Source organism: Haemaphysalis longicornis, unplaced genomic scaffold, assembly GCF_048455015.1.
Source record: "Haemaphysalis longicornis isolate Haplotype H1 unplaced genomic scaffold, Haemaphysalis longicornis Haplotype H1 scaffold_8, whole genome shotgun sequence".
NCBI classification, from domain to species: Eukaryota; Metazoa; Arthropoda; class Arachnida; order Ixodida; family Ixodidae; genus Haemaphysalis; species Haemaphysalis longicornis.
Window position 1 is genome coordinate 110,238,972 of NW_027526445.1, and position 26,553 is coordinate 110,265,524.

At 47.6% G+C, this 26,553-nt stretch overlaps 1 protein-coding gene across 1 annotated transcript in view; it reads right to left on the reverse strand.

The window, feature by feature from the left end:
* Window positions 1-557: 557 nt before the first annotated feature.
* Window positions 558-26,553, reverse strand: part of LOC144149146 (uncharacterized) — a 28,936-nt gene continuing 2,940 nt past the window's right edge. The window contains exons 2-8 of the mRNA XM_077680686.1: window positions 22,805-22,854; window positions 20,100-20,184; window positions 16,765-16,793; window positions 14,235-14,289; window positions 5,741-5,784; window positions 2,926-3,016; window positions 558-733 (exon numbers count right to left, since the gene is read on the reverse strand). Coding sequence (XP_077536812.1) covers window positions 621-733; window positions 2,926-3,016; window positions 5,741-5,784; window positions 14,235-14,289; window positions 16,765-16,793; window positions 20,100-20,184; window positions 22,805-22,854 — 467 coding nt within the window. The 3' untranslated portion in view covers window positions 558-620. The remainder of the gene's footprint in view (window positions 734-2,925; window positions 3,017-5,740; window positions 5,785-14,234; window positions 14,290-16,764; window positions 16,794-20,099; window positions 20,185-22,804; window positions 22,855-26,553) is intronic.

The window sequence follows — 26,553 nt, forward strand, 5'->3', positions numbered from 1 at the left end:
ATCCAAGGGAGCGAGCGCGCGATCCTCCCCGTGCGGCTGCGAGTTCGCCGGCGATAAAAAGTCACGTGCCGCCGATAGCAAAGTTCTGCCGCAACGTACACCGCGAAAGGGCAAGGCCAGGCCGCCGCACACATACGGCCAGACTTTTCGTTCGCTTTTCCAGCCTTGAGCAGAGTGCGGGATTCATGGTGTCAACAAAGCTTGCCCGTAGCAGACGGCAGTGTGAGCAGCGCAATAGCGGAAGTACATCACCGCCGAGGAGCGCAGCATCATGGGAGGGAAGGCTCGCTCGCCGTCAACAGCGGAGAGTAAGTTGAAAGGAGGAGGAATCGCGGCGCGACGATAATGCGCGGTTTTTGATTTACGATTTCTCAGCTAATATTCATCGCTTGAACAAAATTCTTGCGGGAGGAGATTGCTAATACATTGCTTTATTTGGTTACATGTACATCCACGCATCGGCGGAAGGTATTTCAGGACCCCTTTAACGTTATTATCGCCAACGGGAAGGCGTGAGGTCACACTAGCGCCGCGGTGCACGGATTGATCGAGAGAGGTAGTTCAGGCAATAAAAAATTTTATTCGGTGGTTTGTAGCCATTTTCGACTTTTCAATAGGTTTCATGAAAAGAGGTCAACAATGGAAGCACATCCGTGGCACGTGTAATTGGAGTTCGATATGATCCGAATGACGCTGTTGGGTCCACATTCGACATTCGGGTTTCTGATGACACCTGTAGAAAGCAACCCCAGGTATAGAAATTTTATATATTACGGTGCTCGTACACAGTCAAATGAGAGCAGAATCTGTGGCTTCACGCAACACTTGAATTCGACCGCCAGCAAAACAAAAGGGGGGGGAGGTGGAGGGGCGAAGATTGATTGATTGATTGATTGATTGATTGATTGATTGATTGATTGATTGATTGATTGATTGATTGATTGATTGATTGATTGATTGATTGATTGATTGTCGGGTTTAATGCTCCGATGAAACGCAGACGATGAGGCGCGCCGTAGTGGAGGGCGCCAGAGTAATGTTGACCACCTGGGGATCTTTAACGTGTGCCGAAATCTCGAACACACGGGTGTTTTTGCTTTTCGCCTCCATCAGAGAAGCGGCCACCGCGGCCGGGAATCGAACCCGTGTCCTCGTCCTCAGCAGCGCAACGCCTTAGCTACTGAGCCACCACGGCAAGTGGGGGGTTGCGAAGAGAAGCCAAACAACGTGAAATGGCCATGAAAAAATACAAGACGGGCTCATTAGAAAAACGGTTTATCTCAATTGCACAATGCCAATTTTATGGTAAACTACGACAAAGTCAAAGCCTCTTTCTTGAGAGAAATATGGTTGAAATGCTAAGTTGCTTTGAGCGTGTTAAAATGTCCCAATCGGAAAGATGTAGGATTTATAATGCTAAGGACCCATGTTTGATCCCGACAACAGGCAACCTTTATTTCTTGATGCGCTTAATGTGCCTTCCCTTATCATCATCAATGTATTGTAGTATCATTTGTGTAATGTTGGTTTTCTTGCAGATTGTTTTAATGCGACATCGAACGCCACCCATGAAGAACCGAAAGCTTCGCTTTAATAAATATGAGTTATTAAAGAAAACATATCAAATTGTGGTGACCTAAGCCACCGCCCAGAAAGACGAGTGGGAAATTCTCATGAGTGGGGCCTTTATGGTTCTTTCAGTGCTAGCCGGTATTATGTCACTCCTGCAATGTGATGTCATTATGGCCTGGCATTGGAATGTATTTCTATATTTCTTGCGTTTTTTGATAACACTACGTCTTCAGTTGGTCTAGTTGAGCTTGGTGAGTTACCAGAGGCTATTTCTTTGACAATGAAGAACGCTGCATTTTGTAGTTATCGCCCCTTTAACATTTGTTAGCCCTAACGCTAAGCCTAGCGGCGTTTCATGCAGCGTAAAACTCATTGTTTGTCAAGTGCTAATTCAGGTTGACGACGTTGGCTCTCCTGGCATAACGTTAAACCGCGACCATGAATCCGGTCGTGCGTTAAACCGAACGTCAGGTCGGCGGATAACACGCCGCTGTGCGCCCAATTTTACGCAACGCTAATTTTCCCGGTGTCGCGTTCGCGGCCACACGAAGCATGGCATGACAGACCTTCTGATATCCACCTTGGCGACCATTACACGTTACTTTTATTTATTTTTTTGACGCGTGCAATGTGGAACGTGTCGCTGCCAAGTTACATTTATGATATTGGCAAACAAACAGCGCATAAAAATTATGTTAATGGAGAAGGTGACGAACACGGGCACAGTCCCAATGACTCTTCACCGCCCTCCTCAGTAGTGTGTGGGATGTGTGCGTGTGGCAAGCATAGATCTAAAGAAGCAATGCGTTTTTTCTTCGTCGTCCAAGTTTAAAGCTTTGTTTAAGTCAACAAGTCATGGTGAAGTTTTATTCTGCGCGGTAGCCCGCATATAAAAAGCCACAAACTTATGTACTTAGCCAGGCTTCTTGGTGGGCAGGTTGGTACATCTTCGAATGAAGCAGCGCGAAGCACGGGGAAAAGTGAGAATACGACGCTTGTGTACGCATTTCTTTCACTTTGACCCGTGCTTCGCGCTCTTTCGTTTGAAGAATATGTACGTAACTCCCTGGTCGAACTATTCTACCTTATTATCCTCAAACTATCCTATCAAACTACCTTAAAAGCAAAAAATTATGGCTGACTGTTTGAGATGCCTGCCACAGATACAGTAGTTTACATTGGGTTAGGTATGCCAAGAACTTCCAAAACAAAAACAGCATCCCCTTTTGGTTCAATTGCTTCGATATGTGTTCATGCAAACACTCACATTCATGGGTAGCCCCCACTAGCTGAATCGAGCGGTACAAATAATAAACATTGTGGTATACACCCCTCAAACAGGGATACACTTACATGCGGGGCGAAAGCTTGGGCATGGACATTGCACGCATACCAGTCCCGTTTGCTTGTAGCCGCAAACTTCGTCTGTGGTGCAGTTTGGGCCCTTAAAAAGAATTAAGTGGTAGTAGTACAAAGCTTCATTTGTAGCCACCAAGGCTAGTAACTAGTTCGGGAGGGGGGAGACCGGAGGTCGCGGCCTGCCGATTACCAGAGCAGCTCTCTTAACGGTGGTTTCCCGGACTTAATTGCGGTCAGACCTGCCCAATACTCTCCCTGAATGCACTTCGCCAGTTAAGATGGGATGTAGGTTGAACGAACATTACCCCCTGCAATGCTCCTGGGTGTCTAGGACACCATAGGCATGGGCGAGGTGGGCGAATATGAAGAGGGATACACAAGGAGGACACTGTGGCTGCATGGAACAGTGTTGGTGTAAACGAGACGCCCTAGGCGTTCCTCAGCCCCATAGCAGAGAGATACGGCAGGGGAAAAGCAGGCGGCGGAAGAGCGGTAGTGGGATGTAATCGCTTCAAGATAAAGGTGTCTCACACAAGATGATGGCCCCGTGGTGAGGACCGAGGTCCACACTGAATCAACCAGTGAGCTTTCGAGTGGAGCGGTGCGCGACTTTGTTGCCCCCCCCCCCCCCCGCTTGTATATACTGCGGTCCAGATCAACTCAGGGAGACGTAACAGAATTTTCTGGGATCATTTCGATGTTTCAAGGGGATATGAATCCTATGGAGAAATTTCAAACAGCCGTTTCCGAATGCTACATGCAATATAACGGGGATGTCGTCAGAGTTTGTGCAGGGGCTACAGCCGCCTCTTCCGCTGCCGCCAGGAAGGTAGTCAGCAGAGTGAGAGTAGAAGTGGAAGTGTTGCTGCCGGAGATGGCCGAAACTGCGTAAGACCTGTAAGGCCTACTTCAGTGTGCGTAGATGCGGCTAGTTTAAAACAATAACGCGCGAGGTTTACTACCGCTTTGAAACCAGTCCGCACGCTTCTTTCTCACTCCTTTTTATAACGTTTTCTGGTTATTATGCATTATGACAGTATTCTAAAGATTGGAGGGTCTAAGGCGTAAAGTTCAATCGATATATGGCTCGAACAACTTTTTTCTATAGTTGTGGTCATGCACACCCATTGGGAAATAAAGAATAAGGCAGGTTTATGTAGCATTTTGTAAACTACGTTCAATTGAGTTCAGCACCGTTTTATTTTCTTAATTGGTACCAGCAGTGAGTATAACATCAGGGGTGGCTGAAGAAAAACCCGTTCGAGCAGGAGAATTGCTTCGAAGTCAGGGAATACATTTACCCGAAATAAAAGAAATAAATATTGTTTATCTACTGGTTCATCTCAATCCCTCAGATTGAATACGAACCTAGACATATCTTGCTTTCCCGCTAGCTTGACGTTGGTGTGCACCTGTTACAATCACGTGCAATTACGTTCATGTGTCCTGCGGTACGCTCTATAATAAATATTTTAAGCTTGCAATACACACTTTTGTGATTTTTCTGAAGTGGGCACAGTGCCCCTCAAAACTTATATTCCTCGCCAATCCCCGAAGTGGGGATGTGTAAGAAGAAAGGAACAAGAATGAGGACAAGTTTTGTTCTACAATCGCCACGTACGGATGTAGCACAGTTGGTAGGGCACTGGGCTGTGAATTTTACGGACCAGGGTTTACACCCAATTAGATCGCGCATGTGTGTTCATCTACTCTTTACAGCTTCCGACATTTTTTTCACCAGACAACTACAACGGAACGTTCTCGCAATCTGGGGCACTTAAGCCTTTCGACATGAAAACTTCGAAATGCTGAACGCCTCAGACAGTTTACCAGGTTCAGTTTTAGTCAGCTAGAGTTATCAACGGTCCCGTACTCATCTACCGCTTCGGAGAGGCCTGGTTCGAAACATACGCGACGCAAGCGTTATGCAATTTTCTTTTTATCTCGTTTGGTTGCATTGTTCATACGAGTACGTCACATCATTGCAAGGATTTATTTACTTGACTTTTATATTTTCCACAGCCCGCAATCTTGGGTGTCACGGACATTAAAATTTCGACCAAAATGGTGAACTAATGCATTCGAATTTAATCAGAACTTCTATTGATGCTGAATTTCTATTCATGCTGAATAGCCCGCCTGACGGTGTTATTACAGAACTTCTATGGGATCGTGTGCGGCAGCGTCCACTGGTACGCATGAGATACGGAATGCATGCAACTCTCGCTGCTTGTCTGCATCAAAAATCTAATCGAAAATTTCTTCAGTATAGTTTAGATAACCGATTACCAATGTAACGGGCAGGAAAATGTCTAAAGTCTCTCAGGCCATTTAGTGATCCTTAGAACATTCCTAAATATCTTGCACACATTGTTTTGCTTCAGCCTTTTAATGAGACGAGACTCGGTTGGAGAAGTTAAATTTCCTGTAGATCATAAAAATTAGTATCGATCTCTCTATTATAGCTGGTTATTCATAGAATCATGTGAACAATTTCACAGCATTTAGGAATCGACGAAGCTTCACTCATAGACAAGCAAACTAGAATTGCCCTGAGAGTTTTTGGTGGAGTGCCACAGTGCCACTATCATCAATAGGTTTACACTAATGAGCGATGCATTGGGGTGAGACCCGAATGGTCAAGTTCCGTACAGCTTTACTGTAATCAGTATCTTTGTTTCAAACAAATCTGAACAACACAATTTTTTATTTGCCTAAACGGCAAGTGCGACAAAAAGAGCTTCAATTGAAAAACGCGGGTTAGCAACGGAAGCGCGTGTTCAGTCATCGCAGATTCGTAGTTATTTACCTTATCTCCTCCACAAATGGCCGAAGCAACAGCCGGTGGAATGCCTGAAAATGAGCATATGGCGGGTAAGCCGGAATGCAGTCGTTGACAAATATTTACCCAAATCCCGAAGACGCAGCCTATGAAACAGCGCTGGTATTAACGAGGGGAGGGTTTCCCAATTTCGCCTGAGACCTCACCCCTCCGAATAGAATGAATACTTTATTCCCACCCGGCAGGCGCCTAGCCATCAGCGCCTGAAGCTCGTCTCATGCATGCACTACTCATTCACTACCCCGAAATGCAGGAAAGCTTTGTTTTGTTGACTAGACAATGATGGTTTCTGTTACAACAGTAACGTAACTCTCAAACAAGAGTTAAACGAGAAATATGTCGTTTGAGCTTTGTTCTTACTGTTAGGCAAATAAGCCAATGACGTTTTAATCATCGATGATGATCGAGTGTAATACCTGGTCGTGGGTATGCTCCTGTCACCTCACCCAGGGGTTACCCCACCCTCAGCACGACAACCCCAAACTGATCCCAATTTTCCAACAAACCTTAAGATTCACACGAATCAAAACACAGTCTACCTCCTACAACCCTTCTCCATTTTAACTTCCGGCCCTCCTGCTCAATTAAATGTTTGTATCTCGTCCTACGTTCCTTTAATGGGCCCCGGGGGCATGGATACGTAGCATTCGGCGGCGACAACTTTTTTCGCTTGGTGAGACCATCGTGTAGAGTTGAGGTGGCCCAGAATCAACTAACCACTAAGATGACCCACCCAACATATAAGTATAAAGTGGAAATGATGCGCTCCAATATTCGAAGGAACCGTCATCACCGTCTGCTGCGTTTTCCAGAGTTACCGTCTATGAAACGATAAACTTGCGAGTCATGTGAAGGCGTGTTTTCTTTGTTTGTATTCTTTTGAAATAGCCGGCCAGAAAAGATGTGTATCATTTTTAGGTCAGACATAGAAAGCCTTATTGCTGCAGAGAAGCCATCCCAGAGAAGCCAACATGCCAGCGACCTTGGTTTGGGAAGGATGAAGAATGAAGTTAAGTGAAGACACGTAATCGCTCAAGAACGCGCAGGGACACTCAGTGCCACATGAGCAATGCCACTAAAAGGCGTAGGAACGCACACACTACGCACGAACGGAAATATGTTACAACAAAACTCCCATAGGATATAATGGAAGCGGCAGTCAAAAAGATAGGTCAGCAAGTCCAGTGTATACCGATGTAGCAGCGGAAGCCGAGTGCCATGGTCCGAGTACGTTGCTGAGTTTCAAACGTGTATAAGTACGCAGTCGCTAATATTTTAGAACGGTGAGTACGCGCAAGCTTTCTTGGCATGCCTAGCTCACACATTTCACATGGAGTTCTCCAGAAAAGTAGAAAAAGCGCGAACTGGTCGGATTTTTTCTGCTTTATTTCTAAGGTACGTCCATAGCGACCTTGAGGGCCTCGTTTCTCCTTGTTTTGTGTATAGACGCCTCCTACCTCCAGCACCGCTTCGCGATTGCTTTTGCGTAACTTCCTGGGCGTGCGGTTTTCCTCTCTGTCTCAAAGCATCCTTCCTCTCCGACGTTCGGTTCCCTCTCCCGTCTCGACGGCAAACGACTTATTAAAGCAATTTTACAGACGTCTTACGTACGCTTGCGCATGCATACTGAGGAAGTTCTCGCATCTGCCGAATGTCCTCCAGTGCATGCTAAAACCCCTGATGAGCTTCAACGCAAGTTAACAAAGATGGACAAAGCATCAAGGGCGCCGCAGTAAGATCAAATCAGCCCAGAACTGATACAGGCATTCAGGGTGTCGAAACCCTGCTAACGTCAAGCACGTAGGTTAAACTTCCATCATATCGATTGTCGATGCAAACAGACATTTCAATTTACCTCATTCTACACTCGCGTGCACATTACACAACATTCGTTCTACCGTCACACCCTACCCGACTGGAACAATCTCCCTGCCGGCGCATTACATAGCACAACTTCTCACCGTCGATTAATCGTCATTTAACGTGGAACGTTCTTAGCTTAGCTGTGCATTATTTTGGGATCACGGAATGTAGAGTCTAAAAGGATGATGTCGCAAAAGGACGTAAGCAGGATATGACAATAACGAAGCACTCTTCGTCGGCTCTTGATCGGCAGGATATGACAATAACAAGTAGAGATGGACAGGTGGAAAACATGACAGCAAAAAAAGACAAGACGCCAGTGAGATCCAATCATATAGTATAGAGAGAATGTTTCACTTTCGACAGAATTTTCAGGCAGCTGGTGGTGGTGGTAAAAAACATTTTTTATTGAGCAGCCAAGGGAGCTGGAAAGGGACGTGGTCAGCCTCCTACGTCCAGGAGGCCGCGAGCCTGCGCCGAATCCAGGGCTCGTTGCACCAGGGCGATTTGATGCTCCGGCGCCGAGCTGGTCAGCGCAGACTCCCACTGCTCAAGGGAGGGGGAGTGAATGGGGTGGGGGTGGTGGGGACATGAATACACAAGGTGGTAGGTTGTGAGAGGGATGTCACATTGTGGGCAGTTGTGAGGGAAAATGGACGGAGATATGTGGGAGAGGATAGTGTGGTTGTAGAAGGTTTCTGTTTGTAGACGCCGATATATGTGAGCTTGGTGGTTGGAGAGACTGTGGTGTGGAGGAGGGTATGTTCTTCTGATGTGTGTGTAGTGCGCGAGGAGGGAGCTGTAGGTAGAGTCCAGCGGAGTTAGGATTTCATGGTCAGAGATGAGGCGCCCGGCGGTGTCGGTCCTTGCGGTTGGGAGTGCCCGGGTAAGGAGATCGCGGGCTGCGGCATGAGCCGCCTCATTCCCGGCAAGGCCAGCATGGCCTGGGGTCCAGACGATAGAAATTTCAATGTCCTCGGGAAGGTGTTGGAGCACAGGGAGGGCCTGGGGTGGTGCAAGGCCAGCTTGATACAGCCGACAGGCTTGTTGGGAGTCCGTAATGATGGTCAAGTATGGTTGATGCTGGTGTGTGGTAGTTGCATGGGCGATGGCAAGCGCTTCGGCTGAGGTGACCGGCAGATTTCGATAGGTGACGGCTGTGGCCAGATGTCCGTTCGAGTCCACAGTAACTAGGGTGGTGCGCGTGCGGTCGGGAGTTGTAGCAATATCCGTATATCGGGTTTGAGAGTCGGCGCCGTACCGTTTATCAAGCATCTTCACTCTGGCTTCGCGACGTCCTCGATTGAAAGATGAGTGCATGTGTTTGGGTACCGGGCTAACCTTCAGGCGTTGACGAATGGACAGGGGGATGCGTTGGAGTTCGTGTTGAGGGGAAGGGGAGGGCCGGCCAATGTTTTGGAGAACGCGTCTACCTGAGGGAGTGAGGGCGAGGCGATGGAGGTGGGACGTCCGCTGTGCTTCTAGTAGTTCGCTGAGCGTGTTGTGCAGGCCGAGATGAAGCAGACGCGCATTGGAAGTATAAGTTGGGAGTCCAAGGGCAGCTTTGTACGTTTTCCGTATTAGAGCATCCAGCTTGTTGATTTCCTGTGGTTTTAGGTTGACAAAAGGAGTTCCGTAGGTTATACGGCTGACCAGCAGTGCTTGGACCAAGCGGCAGGTGTCTTGTTCTTTGAGGCCGTGAGTGGATCCTCTTATTCGTCGTATTAGGTGAGTGAGCTGTGTGACCGTTTTCTGTAGCTGCGGCAGGAGGGTGGCGCCGGAACCATCGTAGTGGATAGGCACACCCAATATACGGAGAGTGGGGACTTGGGGAATAGGTGAGCCCTGGATGGTAACTTGCGGATCGGGAGTAGCCACAGGAGGCCGACCTCGCGTGCGGGCGCGAAGGACTAGGAGAGCCGATTTGTTAGGTTCGCATGTCAAACCTCTGGGCGAGAGATAGTCGATAGTTGTGTCGATCGCTTGTTGGAGAGCGTCTTGTTGTGCGCCGCTGGAGCCCTGCGTTGTCCAAATGGTCAAATCGTCCGCGTAAAGAGCGTGCTGGAGACCGGGGATAGCTTGTAGGCGACTCGGAAGGTGAAGGAGGGCAATATTAAATAACAATGGCGAAATAACGGAGCCTTGTGGGGTGCCCTTGGGCGGAGTGTGGAAGATGGGGGATCGAAGGGGCCCAAGTCGCAGTGTTGCGGTCCGGTTTCGGAGAAAAGCTTTTACGAAGTGGAAAGTCTTGATGCCGCAATTGGTCGTGTTGAGGTTTTCCAAAATGGCTTGATGTGTAACGTTATCGAACGCTCCCTTGACGTCAAGTGTTAAGATGGCCCTAGGAGTGGCTCTGCTCAGATGATCTAGGACCTGTTCCTTGAGCTGAATTAGTACGTCTTGCGTAGAGAGATGCTGTCGAAACCCGAACATTGTTAATGGATACAGATTGTGATCTTCCAAGTACGTAGATAAACGTTGATGGACCAGGTGTTCGAAAAGTTTCCCGAGGCAGGACGTCAGGGAGATGGGCCGAAGGGTCGTGGGGGAGACGGGCTTGTTTGGCTTTGGGATTAGAGTGATGTCCGAATGTTTCCATTGTTCAGGTAAGGTGCCTTCAACCCAGTGGCGGTTGTACAGGTCCAGGAGCGCCTGCAGGGTGTCTTCGTCCAGGTTTCGGAGAATGCGATATGTTATCTGATCTTTGCCTGGTGCAGTATTGCGTTTCAAGCGGGCAAGTACAGCATGGAGCTCGGCGAGGATAAAAGGTGCGTCCAACTCATCATTTGCCTGGCCGGTGTAATGTGTTTCCGGGTAGGTCGGATAAGAGGCTGGGTCTCCAAAAAGGTGGAGTTGGATAGACCTCAGGAGGTCTTGAGAAGACAGCGAGCTGTTCCGAATCAACTGGTGTATTTTATGGTTTGTTTGTCGCCTGGTAGTGGTGTCGTTGAGGAGGGACCGAAGCAGATGCCAGGTTTTCTTCGTGTGCAGAGTGCCTTGGAGCTTGTCGCAAAAAGAGTGCCAATTCTGTCGTTGAAGATCAGCAGCGTAGGTCTGTGCTAGCTGTGTTAGAAGGGCTATGCGTTTTTTCAAGGAACGATTGTGTTTCTGGCGTTTCCAACGTTTTGACAGGCTTCGTCGAGCTTCCCAGATGTGCATAAGGTGGGGGTCCGCGGCTGGCGTACTGTCAGTGAGTGCGATTTCTTGGGTGTGCTTATTGACCCGCTTTTCAAGCTCCAGTGTCCATTCGTCAAGATTTTGATCTATGGGTGGTAGAGGAGTGACGTCATCTCGAAACGCGGACCAATTGGTTAGGCGGGCAGTGCCCTTCCGAGGAGACTTCTTCGAGGTCGGAATTCGGATGGAGATGATCTGATGGTCGCTGCCGAGAGTTTCATCCAAGCATGACCACGTGATATTTCGAATGTTTTTTGTAAATGTTAAATCGGGTGTGGTGTCACGCGTGACACTGTTACCGGTCCGGGTGGCGACTGTAAGGTCATTTTGCAGGACTAACTGATGATTTTGGGTGGCGTGTAACAGAGCCGTACCCTTCTTCGAAGCGCGCATATATCCCCAAGCCGTATGCGGGGCATTAAAATCACCAAGGAGAAGCAGCGGGCTGTCATTGGCCTTGAGTGTAGCTTCATGCAAGAGCGCCTCGATGGTGTGAAGACTGCTGGTGGGAGGGCTGTAGATATTTAGTACATACATGCTGGGTTGCGATGGGTGGGTGGAGATGACTTCAACGAAGGTATTAGGAATGGTCTGGCTGAGCTGGTGTGCTTGGGCTGGGTGGGAATTCAGTACAAGGATGTCTGTGCGGTTTTGCGGGTCCTGGGTGAAGGCGTTGTATTGTGGCAAGCGAGGGGCAGGAGTATTTGCTTCTTGAAGAGCGATGACATCTGGCGGGTCCTGTTGGGTAAGGAGGGCTAGCTGGTGTCGCTTACTACTGAGAGATCGACAATTCCATTGATATACGACGAGGAAGGCCTCCGGTGCGCTAGTCATGATAGGGGTGATGCTTGAGCTTCTTGGTCGGGTGGGAGGACGCCAGGGTGTCATGTATGCCCTGGATAGCCTGTTCCAACTTGTTCTGTCGGTCAGTGAGCGCCTGAATGCCAGAGCATAAGGGGGCCAGACTCTCTCTTTGGGCGTCCATGAGTTGCTTTAAGACATCGACTAGCTTGCTGTCGATGGTGGCGTTTATCTGGTCAGATGTGGGCACGACTGGTGCGACAGGTGTGGGGAGAGGGGACGCAACGAGGGCCTCAATCTTCTTGGTGAGAGTGTCAAGTTGTGTTTGAAAACGTTGTTGTTGTTCTTTGAGTTCCTTTAGCACTGATTCGTAAGTAGGGGGGACAGGGGGGAGAGGTTGTGAGGGGTGGGAGGGGATTGGGTTTGGAGCAGTGGGAGTGTTGCGAAGTGCGGCTGACCAGCTCACCTGTGTTTGAAGATTATGATGGGACTTGGAGCGGGCGTCCGTCGGTGGGGTATGTAGCTCCGGGAAATCTTCAGTACAGTAGGCCGGAAGAGCTTGGTGGCTGGGCTGGCTGCGAGGCTTGCGTGGAGCTGGGGTGGGAAGCAGGCGCTTGGGACAGTCCTTGTGGGCCGTGAGGTGAGGGCCTTCACACAACTTGCAGCGTGGAACGCAGGGGTGATCCGGAGGGGGGTTGGAGATGCCGCAAGCCGGGCAGCGTGGCTGGTCGGGTTGGGGGCACACGTCATGACGGTGGCCGATGTCGCCACAACACTTGCAAGTTCGGACGGCACGACGATAGGGGCGGCAACGCACTAGTTCACAGTCAAATTTAATGTAGTATGGTACGCGTGGCCCGTTGAAGGTGAGCAGTGCAGATCTTGTGTTACCCATCATCCGGGCGTGAATCAAATATGGGCGGTTGGTAGCCGTGAGTTCGAGCAGCTGCTCATTCGTGGTGTTCTCCGGGATGCCATGAATAACGCCCCTGGAGTTACCGGGTGGTGGCTTCATGTAGGCGGAAACGGCGTAGTCGGTTCCCCGAAGGGTTATAGTGGCGAGTTGGGATAGTCGATCGGCCAGGTAAGGATCCGGAGTGCCGGCGACAATGAGGTTGGGCCCCGGCTGGGCTTGGAGAGTGACTTCCTTGCGGAATTGCAGGTCTGACATGTGGCTGGCGGTTGCCAGGCTGCGAGCCAATTCTGAGGTGGGCCAGTCACTGACTCGGAGACCACCATGGGGGCGGAAAACCGTGACGTGGTAGGTTTGGGGGAACCGCGTAGGGGGTATTGGGCGGGCAGATGCAGGGCGCTTCGTGGCATTGGAAGGAAGTACCTCGTTGTGAGTCAAGGATGGCCGCTGCCGCGATTTGATGACTTGTATCCACGGATTTTGGGGTGGCACGGTACGACCACTAAGGGGGTCGTACCGTGCCAGCAGCTGGGAAAAACTTTTTTCTGAGGCTAACCTGTTTTATTTTTTTTTTCTTCGCCTGCTTATGTTTTTGTCACACTTAAGTTTGAGCTACTTTTTCTGTTCCAGTTTCGTCTCCGAGAATGTAGATTGCATAATATTGTCTGCACTGTCTGCATTGTACCGTTTTCCGAACGCTGTTGGAGGCCATTTGAATCTGGGAATTAGGATAGACACCTCCTTTCCTACGTTTTTTTTTTCTTTTAAATAAAGCTATTTCAACCAACTCCCCAGTTCAATTTGTTCCTAATTCTGGAAAGCAGTACTTTGTAACTAATATAATCTAAAGTGTAATTTGTTTGCCGAAGTATGCTTTTAATTGTTTGGTTTAGTTGACTGAATGCTTTGATAAACGTTGTAAATAATTTTGGGCAATCCCCCTTTTTAGGAATGTGGCTAGTCTGAAGGGAGCCACCACAGGACCCTGCTAATTACAACGTGGGCATAGGTATTTTAATTGGTAGTTTCATTTTTATTTCTTATTATCGATTGAGTCATTTATATCATATTAGTGAAGGCGTTACAAATTTGATCCGCTGTTTAATCAAAGCGTCGCCGATCACCTCTGTGGATATGCGGTACTTTCTCGCAAGGGCAACGGTACACGCCATTTTTCGCAAATAACCTACATGCTAGACGTAGCAACGCGGGAATGGGAATTCGGGTGTCAGAAAAACACTTGTGATACTTACGGCATTAATAAATCAGTTATATAGAGAACAAAGCTATCGACTATTTCTAAAATTACCCGAAGTGAAGTCAGGCCTATGAGAGTCTTTCTTTGAGAAGGGAGAAATAAATTTTAAGTCATTATTTGCTATAAAGAGGGAACAGAACCGCGAAAAAAGCTCTATAAACCAAAGGTCCTTGTACTGCCTACTTCAATCAGGACTACCGCTAAATAATGCAATTCAATATTGAAAGACCACCTTCCCGGGAATCTTGCCTAAGTTTTATTCACACTTCGAAGCACCCCAAATGCTTAAAAATTCAAGCATAAATTTTGTGTTTTCTCTCGCGCTGTATGTATCTGATATCGCTTTGGAGTTGTTTGGTATTTGGCAATCTAACATCTCTTTGGTGCTCGTACATAACGTAGTTCTGTTAAGAATACAAAAACGAACTTTTATAAGAGCTATAACTTACATTCAAAAGGCGACGCCGGGCAATCCTTCGGGCGGCATGTGAGGTTTTGCCGGCACTGTGGGAGCAAATACCAGCGAAGATACAAGGCCATCAGAGTGTTGGTACAATGGTGGTGTACACATAAAAAAAATAGCTATTTTTTTACAGATGATAAATTCAGAAACATTTATTGTACACAATATTAAACCCCTTTTTCATGAAACAAATCGTAGTTAACGTCAAATCGAGAAAATGAAACTCCGACTTTTAATAAAATCAAGATGAGCGTATTGCCCTTGCTTATAGGCTGAGTGTTATTGTTGTTGCGTATGACGTTGTGAGAATTACGTTTAGAGTGTAGCGTCTTGTATTTCAAAAATAGTAAGAATGTACTGCCGCGTAGAAGTACCAAAACATCGGCAAGGTCTAAAGCAAGCCGGTTCGTTTGAATTATGTTTCAGCCCTCCGCGAGTGCATGCCCCATAGCTTATGTTGATTCCAATACCATTAGGTTTGTATGTTTTGTACCTACAATTTTTTTTTACATTAAACTGAATCAGCGCAACAGGGTTGCGTAACTTGTATTCTCCTAAACCAAGTTGTTAGCGGGTGGCTTTACCTGTCAAGCGACCATGTACACACCTCTTGCTTGGACGGCATTCTAGGTGTTAAAGAGTTCGTATAAGAAGGCATTAAACGATAACGGCATGAATAGCTCCATCTGTTGGCTATGTACTTTAACTTATTTTAAGTGCAGAGAACTTTAGGCGTTCGCCTTGTTGTCGCAGATGGCTCGCTGGAACCAAGTAGAGCAACAAGGCGTTCCGTTGCAGCGCTGCCGACGCGGCGTCATGAGCATTCGAAACTCGTGAACCGCTGGCGCTTATCTTACATCTCCCCGTTAATTACCGGAAAGAAAACCATAGGTACATTTTATGCAAAATATGCATAATTAACCGGAAGCACCCATTGTTCATTTAGGTAGGAGCGCTCGTTTGCTTCGTTTTTACGATAGTGAACAAAAAAAAAGCGGCCCTGCAAGAACAAAATGGCGCGTTCGAAATTACGCAGTGAAGCTCAACGGGCAAAAAGAAAATGTCGCGTTCGTAATGCCATAGAAAGGCTCGAACCACGCAAGAAAAAAATGACGCGTTCGAAATGGATTAGAGATGCTCCAGCAGCGCAAGAAAAACATTAGGCGTTCGAAATGACGCGAAACAGCTCCAGCATACCAAATAAAGCAAGCACAAAAGGAACAGAACTCGCGCTGGCGCAGTTTCAGGCAGGGGGCGCGCGAGCACTGCGGAGGCGGGAAATTCGAATTGCATCTATGGGGTGGTAGCAGTGAGCGGATAACGGTGGTACAGCCCATTATGGCGAATTACGGCTCTGCACTTCCGACAGCCTTCACTTTGAGTGGAACGGCTTAAATGTTGCTACACTGGCCAGCAATTCTGCTTGTTTAGAGACAACTACATTCATTTCGGACTGATTAAAAACACAGATGTGCACCGCAAATACAACTGTCATGTAAACTAAGTTAGATCCCAGATGCTATCGCGAGTGAAGTACATCTCAAAGTGGCCCACAGTCAACGAGCTGCCGGTGAAGCCCCGTGTTTCTGCAAGGGGGTTCTCATCCTGAAGTCTGTGTGAACCACAAAAGGTGAAAACAAATGTTGTGACTTGGCGCGTCAGCATGCGCTTGGCGCGTCAGCATGCGTCAGCACTCCACCATTGCTGACATCCAAAACCCTTTTTGCGAGAAATTACGACTCAATAGATCGTTTATAGAAACTTTAACTCTGAACTGCACGTACACCTTGTTCGATTTAGATCTTCCCCACAAACGCAGAAATACTTCCACGCGTGCAAAATTTTCTGTAAGTTGACATAAGCTCGGGAAGGCCGAATGGTGCCTCAGAAATTAAAATGGCCATGAAGGCAAAATACAACTTTCTTTAATTCAAAAGACTGCGTTATAGAAATAATCATGACCGAAATTTTACAGCAAATTCGAAAAAAATAATTGAGATATTAAACGAAACTTGCGTAGCAGTGCCTACTCCCTAGCCACTTTCCCCGATTTTTCTATGATATTACACAATCTTGTTTGCGCGGTCGGCGGCTACCGACCACACACAGGAACGCAATCCCAGAACACAAGCCTAGAAACTTGACTGGGCTATTGTAGTGAGGCCTCTAGTTCAATTTGACCGTTTTATTAGAAACTAACGGACCATAGACACACTGATAACTGTATTTTTAGAGCTCATAATTTGACGTCACTGTAGTTTATATTACATCACTGCAGCGCGAAGTTTGACATTTTTTCAATATTTCTCGAATTCTTTTTGGTTAAAGGAACATCTTCGGGGCTGAACTGGAGTGAGCGAGTTACCAAGGGCCAGTTCTATCGAAATTAAGAAAAGTTTGTATTTTGTCTTCACGGTCGCTTTAAGGTTGCATGATATATTTTCATAAGAAAAGACTAAATACATTTTAATCCACAAACGGTAATAATAAATCGAAAACGTTTGGATGCCACTTACCGAGCACGAGTCTTCCATCACTGAAATGCCTGAAAACCGATCATACCAAAAGGAAACGGTGAATTTCAGCATGATTAGATGCAGTAATGCAGTTAGTTACATCATGATGCCAACACAGAAGTACAGGGTCAATCTTTTTGGGTGTAAGAAGCAGCGTAAGCAACCCCAACAAGAACAGTGCTTTTATTATCCTCGTATTCTAACTAGCGTATTTTTTTTCTATTATAATCTTAACCTAAAACAGCCTCTTTCTCCTGCCGAATGTCTTCTAACGCAATTTCTATAGCGCCGCCGACTGCGCTCTGGCTCAGCACTTCACGTAAGACTAGAATGCCGTCCGATGACACGCGAATAATTAACACTAGCCAGCACCGCCCGGACCGTCTGCCGTTATGGTGTAGGCGTACCTTAATAATGCCAAGGACAGTGGTTTGAGGGGGCTCTTTCCGCGATTATATTTGTCACCTGTAGTGTATTACAATTTCGATGCCTTAGGTTAATTTTTGCTGTGTTAAATGATTTATTTGTGCTGTTAGCTCATGTTATGTTAGGTTAAGTTAGTTTAGGGGAGCCTACTATACGCTAGGTAGAGCAACGTAGTGCCAGACGTATTATGTTTTAACAAAACCCCGGTTTACGCCGATATAGATGAGTGCTAATAGCACCGTCGGACGGCACTCTAGACACATCTTTGTTCTAGGCAACATACTTGAAAAGCCCAATAATTGTGATCCATTCAGGTTACTCAAGTTCCTCTTTTACCCACGGCTCCAGAGTTGTATTATAGTTTCGCTGGAGGCAAATGCGTCGGATGGACCGATCTCGAAGAATCATGTGCGAATACTGTAGCCCTACACTGTCCAATTCCTACATTCATATTTCTACGCTAAAGGCGCCATGTGCAGTTAGTGAGAAGCTGTGTTGCAGTAGTTGATTCCACTCCCTCGTAATTTTTAGAATGATCTTCCGTAGCAGTCTGTCCGAAATCTGCCGTAGGCAGAACAGATAATGGGCAATCATGACACATCTTTCTGGCCATAATGCCTCTGCACAGTACGTAGTATATGCAGTTTGAAAAGTTTTATTTTTTAACTCCCAGAGTAACAAAATTTTTAAATCAGGCATATGAATACTAACAGCTGCTTTGAAGCTATAAGTCACGTACTTAGTTCATATATGTTGTAAATTTTCAATTTGGCTTTTATTAACGATGGCAATGTAGCCGACGAGCTGCAGATGCACGCTTCCGGAGGACTGAAATTCTCAGCCCATAGTTTTCAGGGCAATAACATTTTGGCAAATCCAACGCTTTATATCGGTTTGACTGATTATCCTATACAATTGTCACATAACATCACTCGGCTAACAGCAACAATTGAAAAGTGATTAACAACTACTATTAATTTTTTACACTTAATAGCAACCCATGGCCCCCATAACTTCGCGATAGAAAAATAATTTGCATAAGAAAGGGGTGGCGGTTTCTAAACAGACTTGGATAAATTTCACACTGTTGCTTGGTTCCTTGTCAGTGAAAGCGTCTACTTCTTTTGCTCATGTTTCATTTTTTCTACGTGTTACGCCGAGGAAAGATGGGCAGCTCAACCTTTCAGAAGAACCTTCATGTTTACTATTATTATACACAGCGAACAATTCCTTTAGGAAAACGTTGGCGTTAGAACTGAGGAATTTGCCCCGAGGTGAACACCATCAAAACCAACCCACATTACAAAATGTAAAACTAATAAATAGGCCAAATCTTTCGTAAGCACAACCTGGCACTCCTTAGACGTAGCGGCCAGCAGTGACTCGCCCCAACTGTGTTTTTCAAGTCACTCGCTATGCTCGTTTCGATCTCGCGCAAGAGCGTTCTTTAAAATGGGGCTGTAGGCTGCTCCCTCTACCCATCCAGCAGAAATAAAAGTTGCCAAGTAACCCTAAAACAATTAAAAAAAAGGACAATAAATGTTGAAGAGTATAGTACGTATCTAAAGCATATATATCTTTCGACGTTTTATTTTCAATTTATCTCTTTTTTATCTTTAATAATCCTGAGAAAAACATCTTCCTGCAGTTGAAATTTCTCCACCTGGACTGATTTCTTTTTGGGAAGCTGAAATTGTAAAGCCTTCATAAAATGAACGACATCGTCTTATGACAAACGCCGCCACAGAATACATTCTGGATGGATAAAAAGAGGAATAATTCCCGCCCAACCAACCGTTCTCGGGGCTGCATAGTTACGTCTCAGGCAGTTACGTTGCCGTTATGACATCTACATGCGAATTTGCTTTTAACTTCCATTAACCGCAAATGAGAATCTTCGAAACTGATGTGTAATAGGAAGCTGTGTAAAATACCCGTGAACTCAAACCACATGTACACAAAAGACCGCAGAAACGTATACGCATGTGCGCTTAATATAAGTCAGCTCGTACTCAATCTACAGCACTCAGTTGTTTTATGCGCCCATGCGCTGTGATTGAGCTTAGCTGTATGGAATAGGTTTTCGCTCAGATAGTCCTACGTCGGCTTACATTAGTACCTTGGACGGAAACCGTAAAGGCAATAACTCTATGAATCGCGTGTCAACACTGCACATAAAAGGTGTTTATTGCACTTTCACCGCATAAACGCTTCTAGCAGAAATGCCTCATTCTCATCAGGCCGCCATTGTTAATGTGAAATGATTGCGTCGCCACATGGAAACCCCGCGAATGCGCCCCATCCACTCTCAAGTTGGTCGCACACTTACTTTTCGTGTTGCTCCAAGCCTACAAAGGCGCCGCATGACCAGTCAATCACAGCCACATAGCAACCATGTTGATCGGCTTATCCGGAGAATATTAGTGTCCGCTCTTGCATATTTAGCCACTCCCCCTGGACGTCGAAGTACGCGTTTACTGTACGCTGACCGCGACAAGGGGCGAAAATGCCCGTGTCGAGGTTGGGCGCACAGTTCGGTGAACCCCAGGCAGCCAAACTTCAATCAGGAACCCTCGACTACGGCACGCCCTATTGCCTAAGTGTTGCTTCGCCGTATTAAACCTTAAAATTTGAATTTTTGTGGATTCATTTGGTCAAACAAACAATTTTTGTGTTTTTGCTACACAAACCCACTTCAAAACGCGGCGCACTGAAGCACGCCAAAACTGTATCTTGGCGCACTCTGTCTACTACAGCCCCGTACACAAACAGCTAACAAGAAACTCGTGCAGCTTTGTGTGAACGCCCTTTCAAACGAAGTATTCAGTCGCAATGCCCGTAACGTTGTTGACTTCTCGTCGCGATGCGTGCGGTAGTGTCTACGTGCACAAGGGTTTATCTAAGCTCACAGTATTTTTTTCCTCCATCACAGTTGACGATTGATGACAGGTTGTAATGGGCCACGCAGCGTTGTCCATTCGAGCAGTCCGCGTCCTGCACGGAAGGATGGTGTCAAAGTTTTTGCGGAATTTCACGAAGGAGTAACTCAAACAAATTGAACTTATCCACAACAGAATCCTTAGTGTCGCTTACTATTAAAAGAACAAGACGTGTATGTAACAAAACCGGATTGGGGGCACTATTCAAGCATTTAAACTATCTAGCATCGATTCACCGTCTTCTGATTGCGCAAATGTTTTCCCGTCCAGGTCACGCTGAGACGGTGGGTGTGTCCAGTTCTGTACTTTCTGCAAAATGCGCTCTAAAAAATCATGATCCATTCGACTCTGTAAAAATGCATTACCAGCGAAGCTTTTAGATGCAAAGCATCTCATGTTCGGGGCTGTGTCCCTCCCTACCTCGTTGTCGTTGTCCGCCATCAGCACACTACTGCGCATGCGCGTCTCTTCAGCCCCGTCAAGGTTTGGGCTAACGTCAGGGCAGTCCACTATAAAAAGAAATAGTTAGGCGGGGCCCGGTTCCGACCCCACGACTCTCTAGCTGCAACGGGAGGTACGTGGCGTTCTTCCCACTGCGCTACAAACCGAGACGGCAGCATGTGCTACGAATGCGCCGGATCTCCTTCACACATTCAAACTACATCAAGAAGCTACTGATACAATGAAGGCACGCGAAGCTGAACATCAACGGAAACGACGAACTGAAAACTAATGGGAACTTCAGTCGACCCCATGGCTGCTTCGCATACTACTCAGGGTTCCCCTACGGGAAGATGGTGTAATTTGTTTTGTACACATCTTGCGGGTGATAGTGGTTGGGTGCAAGACAGCAAATTTTAACAGCGGAGCTGTGGCACGTCGACCCTTTTCGTAAGTCACCTCATTATCGTGTGTCGCGCAGAGGTACAGGAGCAGGTTCCCAGACATGCTGGTGGCCTTAAAGAAACCGGTTCCAAGACCCCCCAATAGAACGCGCAGTGGTGATATCGCCGCTCTGTCGATGGCTCTGGGTTCTTCTACCAGAGCGAACGTGACGAACAGCCCATCCACCACCCCTCAGAGACGGAAGCAAGTGTCTCAGGGACCAAGCTGTGTCAGCGAAATTGGGCACTGTTCTGCCCAAATGCGTCAAGGCGTCAGCCTAGCAGTACACTCCAGTGAGCGTGGTCTGTGGTCATTGTGCAGTGGCAGCCTCCTGTGTGACACTCTTGCGTGAGTGTTCAACTGCGTTGCGCGATAACTGTGAACACTTGTAAGCGTATCCACTTATATGTGTTTGTCCTTAACTGCTTTGTTTTGTTTTATTTCGCCAGAGCACTCACAATTCCAACCTGTGGCAAACGGCATGACCAATAAATCATCATCATCATCAATAACAAAATCTTTGGTGGGTTCCTCTCCCTCCCGCTCGAGGAGGGAGAGCAAGGGAGCCTTCCACCGCTGACGTTGAGATGCCGATTCATTAGCACGAACGGTGCAATTTGCGAGCCGACGACGGTGCCGTCCCCGGTAGAGCGCCCGCTCATGTTCCGGTCTTCACAAGCGAACCACAGGGGTAAAACTTATACTTCTTTTGAGCATTGATGACGGACATCGCTATGACAGGCAGACACATATATTCGGCACGGTCTTCGCCGGTGGTTTCTGCCGCCCGCCGCCGCCGATTAAACTCAAGTCTGCGTTCTCATCATCCCTCTAGGTAGGCATGCTGATCCCCATTACGACGAAAGCAGAGTGGTCAATTTAATAAGGCAGAGCGCCTATTTGTCTGGTTTAGGTAAGCGCAGAGCCGGAAGTCAAAGCATGGACTTGAACAAACAAGGAAACCCCCCAAAAAAACGCACACACAGAAACGCCTACTGGTTTGAATGTCTCCCCAATCATGTTTATAACGGCTTGCGACTTTGGCAGTGACCGCATGCTATTAAAAAACACACACAGAGACACAAACAATAAACTCAATGTTAAAATAAAGTGGTACTTCCTACCACCGCGTATGGGCAGAACTACCTACCATATGTTTCATTTCTGCGTGGCTACACCCACTGACTGGCTACACCGAGATTCTCGCGCGTTACAGGCAAACTCGCCGTCGTCTCCCACCACTACACTGGCGCCTCTCCAGAGAGGACGCTACAACTTGGCGGTGGCTCCAAACGAATACCTACCCACATCCCACCCGCCTCCACCACATCTTCTCCACCCAACACCCTTCCCTCTGTGCTCACTGTCTTCAGCCTGGTACCCTCTACCATAGGCTATGCCGCCGTAACAGTTACTGTAGTAGACGCGAACACTATACCGACAACAATATCAGAGATGCAATTATAATGCCTTATAACATAAACAGTGGTTCGTTTACTCTCAAAACCCGTGCTGCTTTATAATATTCATATGCTTTTATTACGCTTGATATTTATTCACACATCTATTCACTACATAGGTGATGTGTGAAGCGCTTAAACTTCGGAAAATCGCAACAGGGACCTGGAAGACAACGAAACAGGACGTCGCGCTCCATCCTGTCTTGTTGTGTTCCTGGCCCCTATTACTACCGTCCCAAGTTTAACCGCATCACACATCAGCGATGCAGCACCAACAAGCCACCCTTTCTCTTGATGCCCTATTTACCTACTTCAGTTTTAAACACTTACCTTCGAGCAGAGCTGAGGTCCACTTTGGCCGAACGACCCATGGTTGTAGGCTGGATGTAAAACACGAGAAAAATTCTTAGCGAACACAAGAAATAGCAGCGACATTTGCTACTATTTTTCACGTTGATTTAACGTGCAACTGGACCTCCACAACGCAAAACTTGTAGCGATTTTAGTATTATCTGGGAAACACTTAGGAAACCATTTTGCACAGAGCAGCATGAGGCCGCGCGCAAAACTCCAAACGTTCCCCTCTTGAATCTCCCTCTATAATAAAGCAAACAGCTAGTGTAATGATGAATTTTTTATGGCTCTTCTGCGGGGTTTTCCTATCCAATAATGCTTCCGGAGAAGCAGCTTTCTGTTTCGTAGCAAGAATTGACACTGCCATTTTAAATTCCTTACTGAAGCCCGGTGCCTTCTTTGAAATACTTCTTGTTGGTTCCTATGTCCGCAGCAATTCCCGCATGAATATTTGCTTTATCATAGCCAGTCTTTGGATGGCTTAAAACGATTCCAGTAAATTTTATTTTGTTCGTATCTGTCCGTTACGTTTCCTGTTATTTTCTTTTTGCTCACATGACCTTGATTCAAATTGGAAACGTCCCCACGTGATGACGTTGAAACAGACTCCTCAGGATGGTTGTGTCGACTACGGAGAGACACGTAGAATATCTTAACACGACTCATACCGGGTCGAAGTCTGCCCCAAACCCGACAACTATACTCTCCAATTCTGCCCGGTCTATGGTCTTCGCAATCCGACTCCTTTCCACCCTTTCACCCCACGCTGCGCCATCTGTGGGCTGGACCACAAGACAGGCGACGAAACATGCAAGCAGCGGTAGCGCACCCCATACCTACTGCAGCGACGCCGCTGGGATCAAGAACGACAATGACAACACAACCCCGGACGACCCTTTCACCGCACGGATGGGGATACGCTTGGCATTCTGCAACCCACAGAACTGTTTCACCTCCTTCCCGCGTCTCACGGGCACCGCCACATCCCAAGAAACTCAGCACCGCTCCCGCTCCAAATGACGATCAGCAAGCAAGAACAGCCTCCGATCGCTCGGCCGCTCTCCGACGCCTAAGCCTACTGGATGCCAAGGCAGCCCCACTTCAGAATGGCGGCAAAGCCGGTCTAAGCGTCGCCATCACAGCACCTCTTCCGCTCGCCAACGGAGCCGCTCCGTTCGAGGCCAGGTCCCGTCTCCGGTATCAAGCACTACAAGCTCCGGGGCGCCTCCTTAGTTATCAAGCTCCTTAGTGCCCCTCCTTAGTTATCAAGATATCCTGACTCACTACAAGGACACTAGACGCACTTATCTACGCCCGCACGTCTCACTGACTCGACACCAAGCGACCGTATCACGGCTAATTCAGACGAACACCCTCCCTTCCCCAGCACTCTACAGCAGAATGTACCCCACCTTATACAGCCCGCTCTGTCCTTGCTGCGGAGACTGGGCCGACATGCAACACATGCTATGGCGGTGGCCCACTATGCAGGCCAACAACTTTATTCGCGACGAATCAGGCTGGGAGGCCACGCTGCTCAGCCCCAACAAAGACATCCAGATGGCTCTCGTGGCTCTGGGGGTCCGTGCGGGTCCTCCGGTGTTTCAGCGAGACACGATACCGCATTCACTTCATTCATAAACGGCCCAGCCACAGACGCCGTCGTCGGGTACAAGCTGGACTTGGCTACCAACAGCCTGAGAAATTATCGGGCCACTAAATAAAATCTCCCCTCTCTCTCTCTCCCACCGCCAATATTTGCCACTTCAAATAACCAACATTATGAAGGGATAACTCTATTTGCATGAAAACTTTGTTTCCTATGGAAAGCCTAGGCTTCCTATGGAAAGCCTAGTTCAAGTGGAATTCTTTTAAAAGGTGACGGTGTCCACCACGACAGAAACAGCGATCAATTTGACAGAAGAATAAGATCAAGCCCCTTCATGCCAACTGAAAATCAATTCACATTCAGCTGTCTCTTGAACTACCGGGCTTACTACCCTGCATAGTGGGCCACTGTCGCTTCTGGCAATACTGGGCCCTCTCTCTGAACAAGATTACTTCGAAATCGCCAGCTGTTCCAGGATTTTGTGTACTTAAAACCAGACCAACGCGCTACCACTAACAAAAAATCCTACGGCAGAGCTTCAATCTTCAAGTGCGACAATGCGATATGCGTTTATTGTTAAATGGGGTGGTGGTAGTTGTGGTGGTGGTTGTTGTCGTGAGTGATCAGCCGGGGTTAGCCTGGCTGGACAAGCCAGCAATTCACCCGCCCGAGCTCACCCTTATGTTAGGGTTCTTTCACCACGGTTCTGCCAGTTCCGTCTCCCGTAGAAAGTTGAGTAGGAAGCGCGACACGTCTCTAGGAAGACGATGTAGTCAAGAAAGTTGTGTGGGGCTGGAAACTTTTGAATTCCTGAGATCATTGCGGTCCGTTCGACATCATGCTTGGAGCAACCCATTGCATAGTGCTGTGCATTCCCTTTCACTGCACGTGACAAACATAGAGGCGATCGCACGAATCTCGCCTTCAATAGCCATGCTGTGGTCTTCGTTAGCCCGTTTGGATGCGGTACGGTAGAGTGGCCGCGCTTCTCTTCACTCTCATGTCGCGCTTCTCTTCACTCTCATGTGAGGAACCTATAGCTGACACTGAAGGGTCTAATAACACCATGGCGGCATTAAGGTGTGAATTTTCCCCGGCCACTGATAACGCAGTATACTCAGAGTGTTAGGAGCAGTGTGCGCAGGAGAGGCCGTCCAGCACTGGTTTATTTTAGACACATTATTTGCTTCAATAACCTCTGCGACGCTATTAAGCGGAGTCTAGCAGGCTGTATCTCCCGTATGGCCTTCTCGTTCGCCGCTCCCCGAGGAACTCTAATTCCTGTCCTCAGCCCTTTCCTGTGAAACGTTTGGTGGCGCTCATACTGTGATTCTGAAGGGGAGGTCAGTGGCAACTGGTATAGAATATCACTGAAAATCAGTGCTGAGTGTAGCCTAATCTTGTACGCCCAGTGATTCCCCCCTTAGCTCCACCAAACCTCCTCAAAATCTTGGCACGGGGAAGCAGAGCCGTAATATTCATTTCCACCGCCCGTCACCGATAAAATATGCTCTCTAAGGTGACACCAAGGAACCGCACATGAGTAGCTTGAAGAGTCGACAGGCTGCCCAACAGACAGGTAAAAGGACGTAACAGGACTTCTCTGCCGAGAGCATCAGTCCGACCTATGACCGGTATTTCTGAATGGTGTGAACACTCTGTTGAGCCAGCACTACCAGTCGCTTATGTCGATATCCGGACAAACCGATGCAAGAATCGTCAGCGTACACAGACACATTAGCTCGTTGTCTAACTTGTTCTAGTGCCTCAGGTAGCCCAGCCATGACCACAGAACAGAACACTACCATGGGTACACCACGTGATACGCTTCTTTTTTCCCTTAGCGCATTCCCCAACGGTACTTGCATTTACTTGTCAGTGCGAAAGCCGTGAACGGAGCGAAGGAGGTTTCCTGACACCCCCATTGCATGCAGCCTGTCTACTATCCCTGGTCTCAGGACGCAAGCAGAAGCCTTCGAAACGTATTAAAACAGCTATATCGACAGTCCAAGCGCTTGGGTGTGTTCCCCATGGTTGATAAAGTCCAGAATGCCATCCTGGGTGCTTAAGCGTCGCCGAAAACCAGTTACGCAGGATCGTAGTTGTTTGTCAGGAA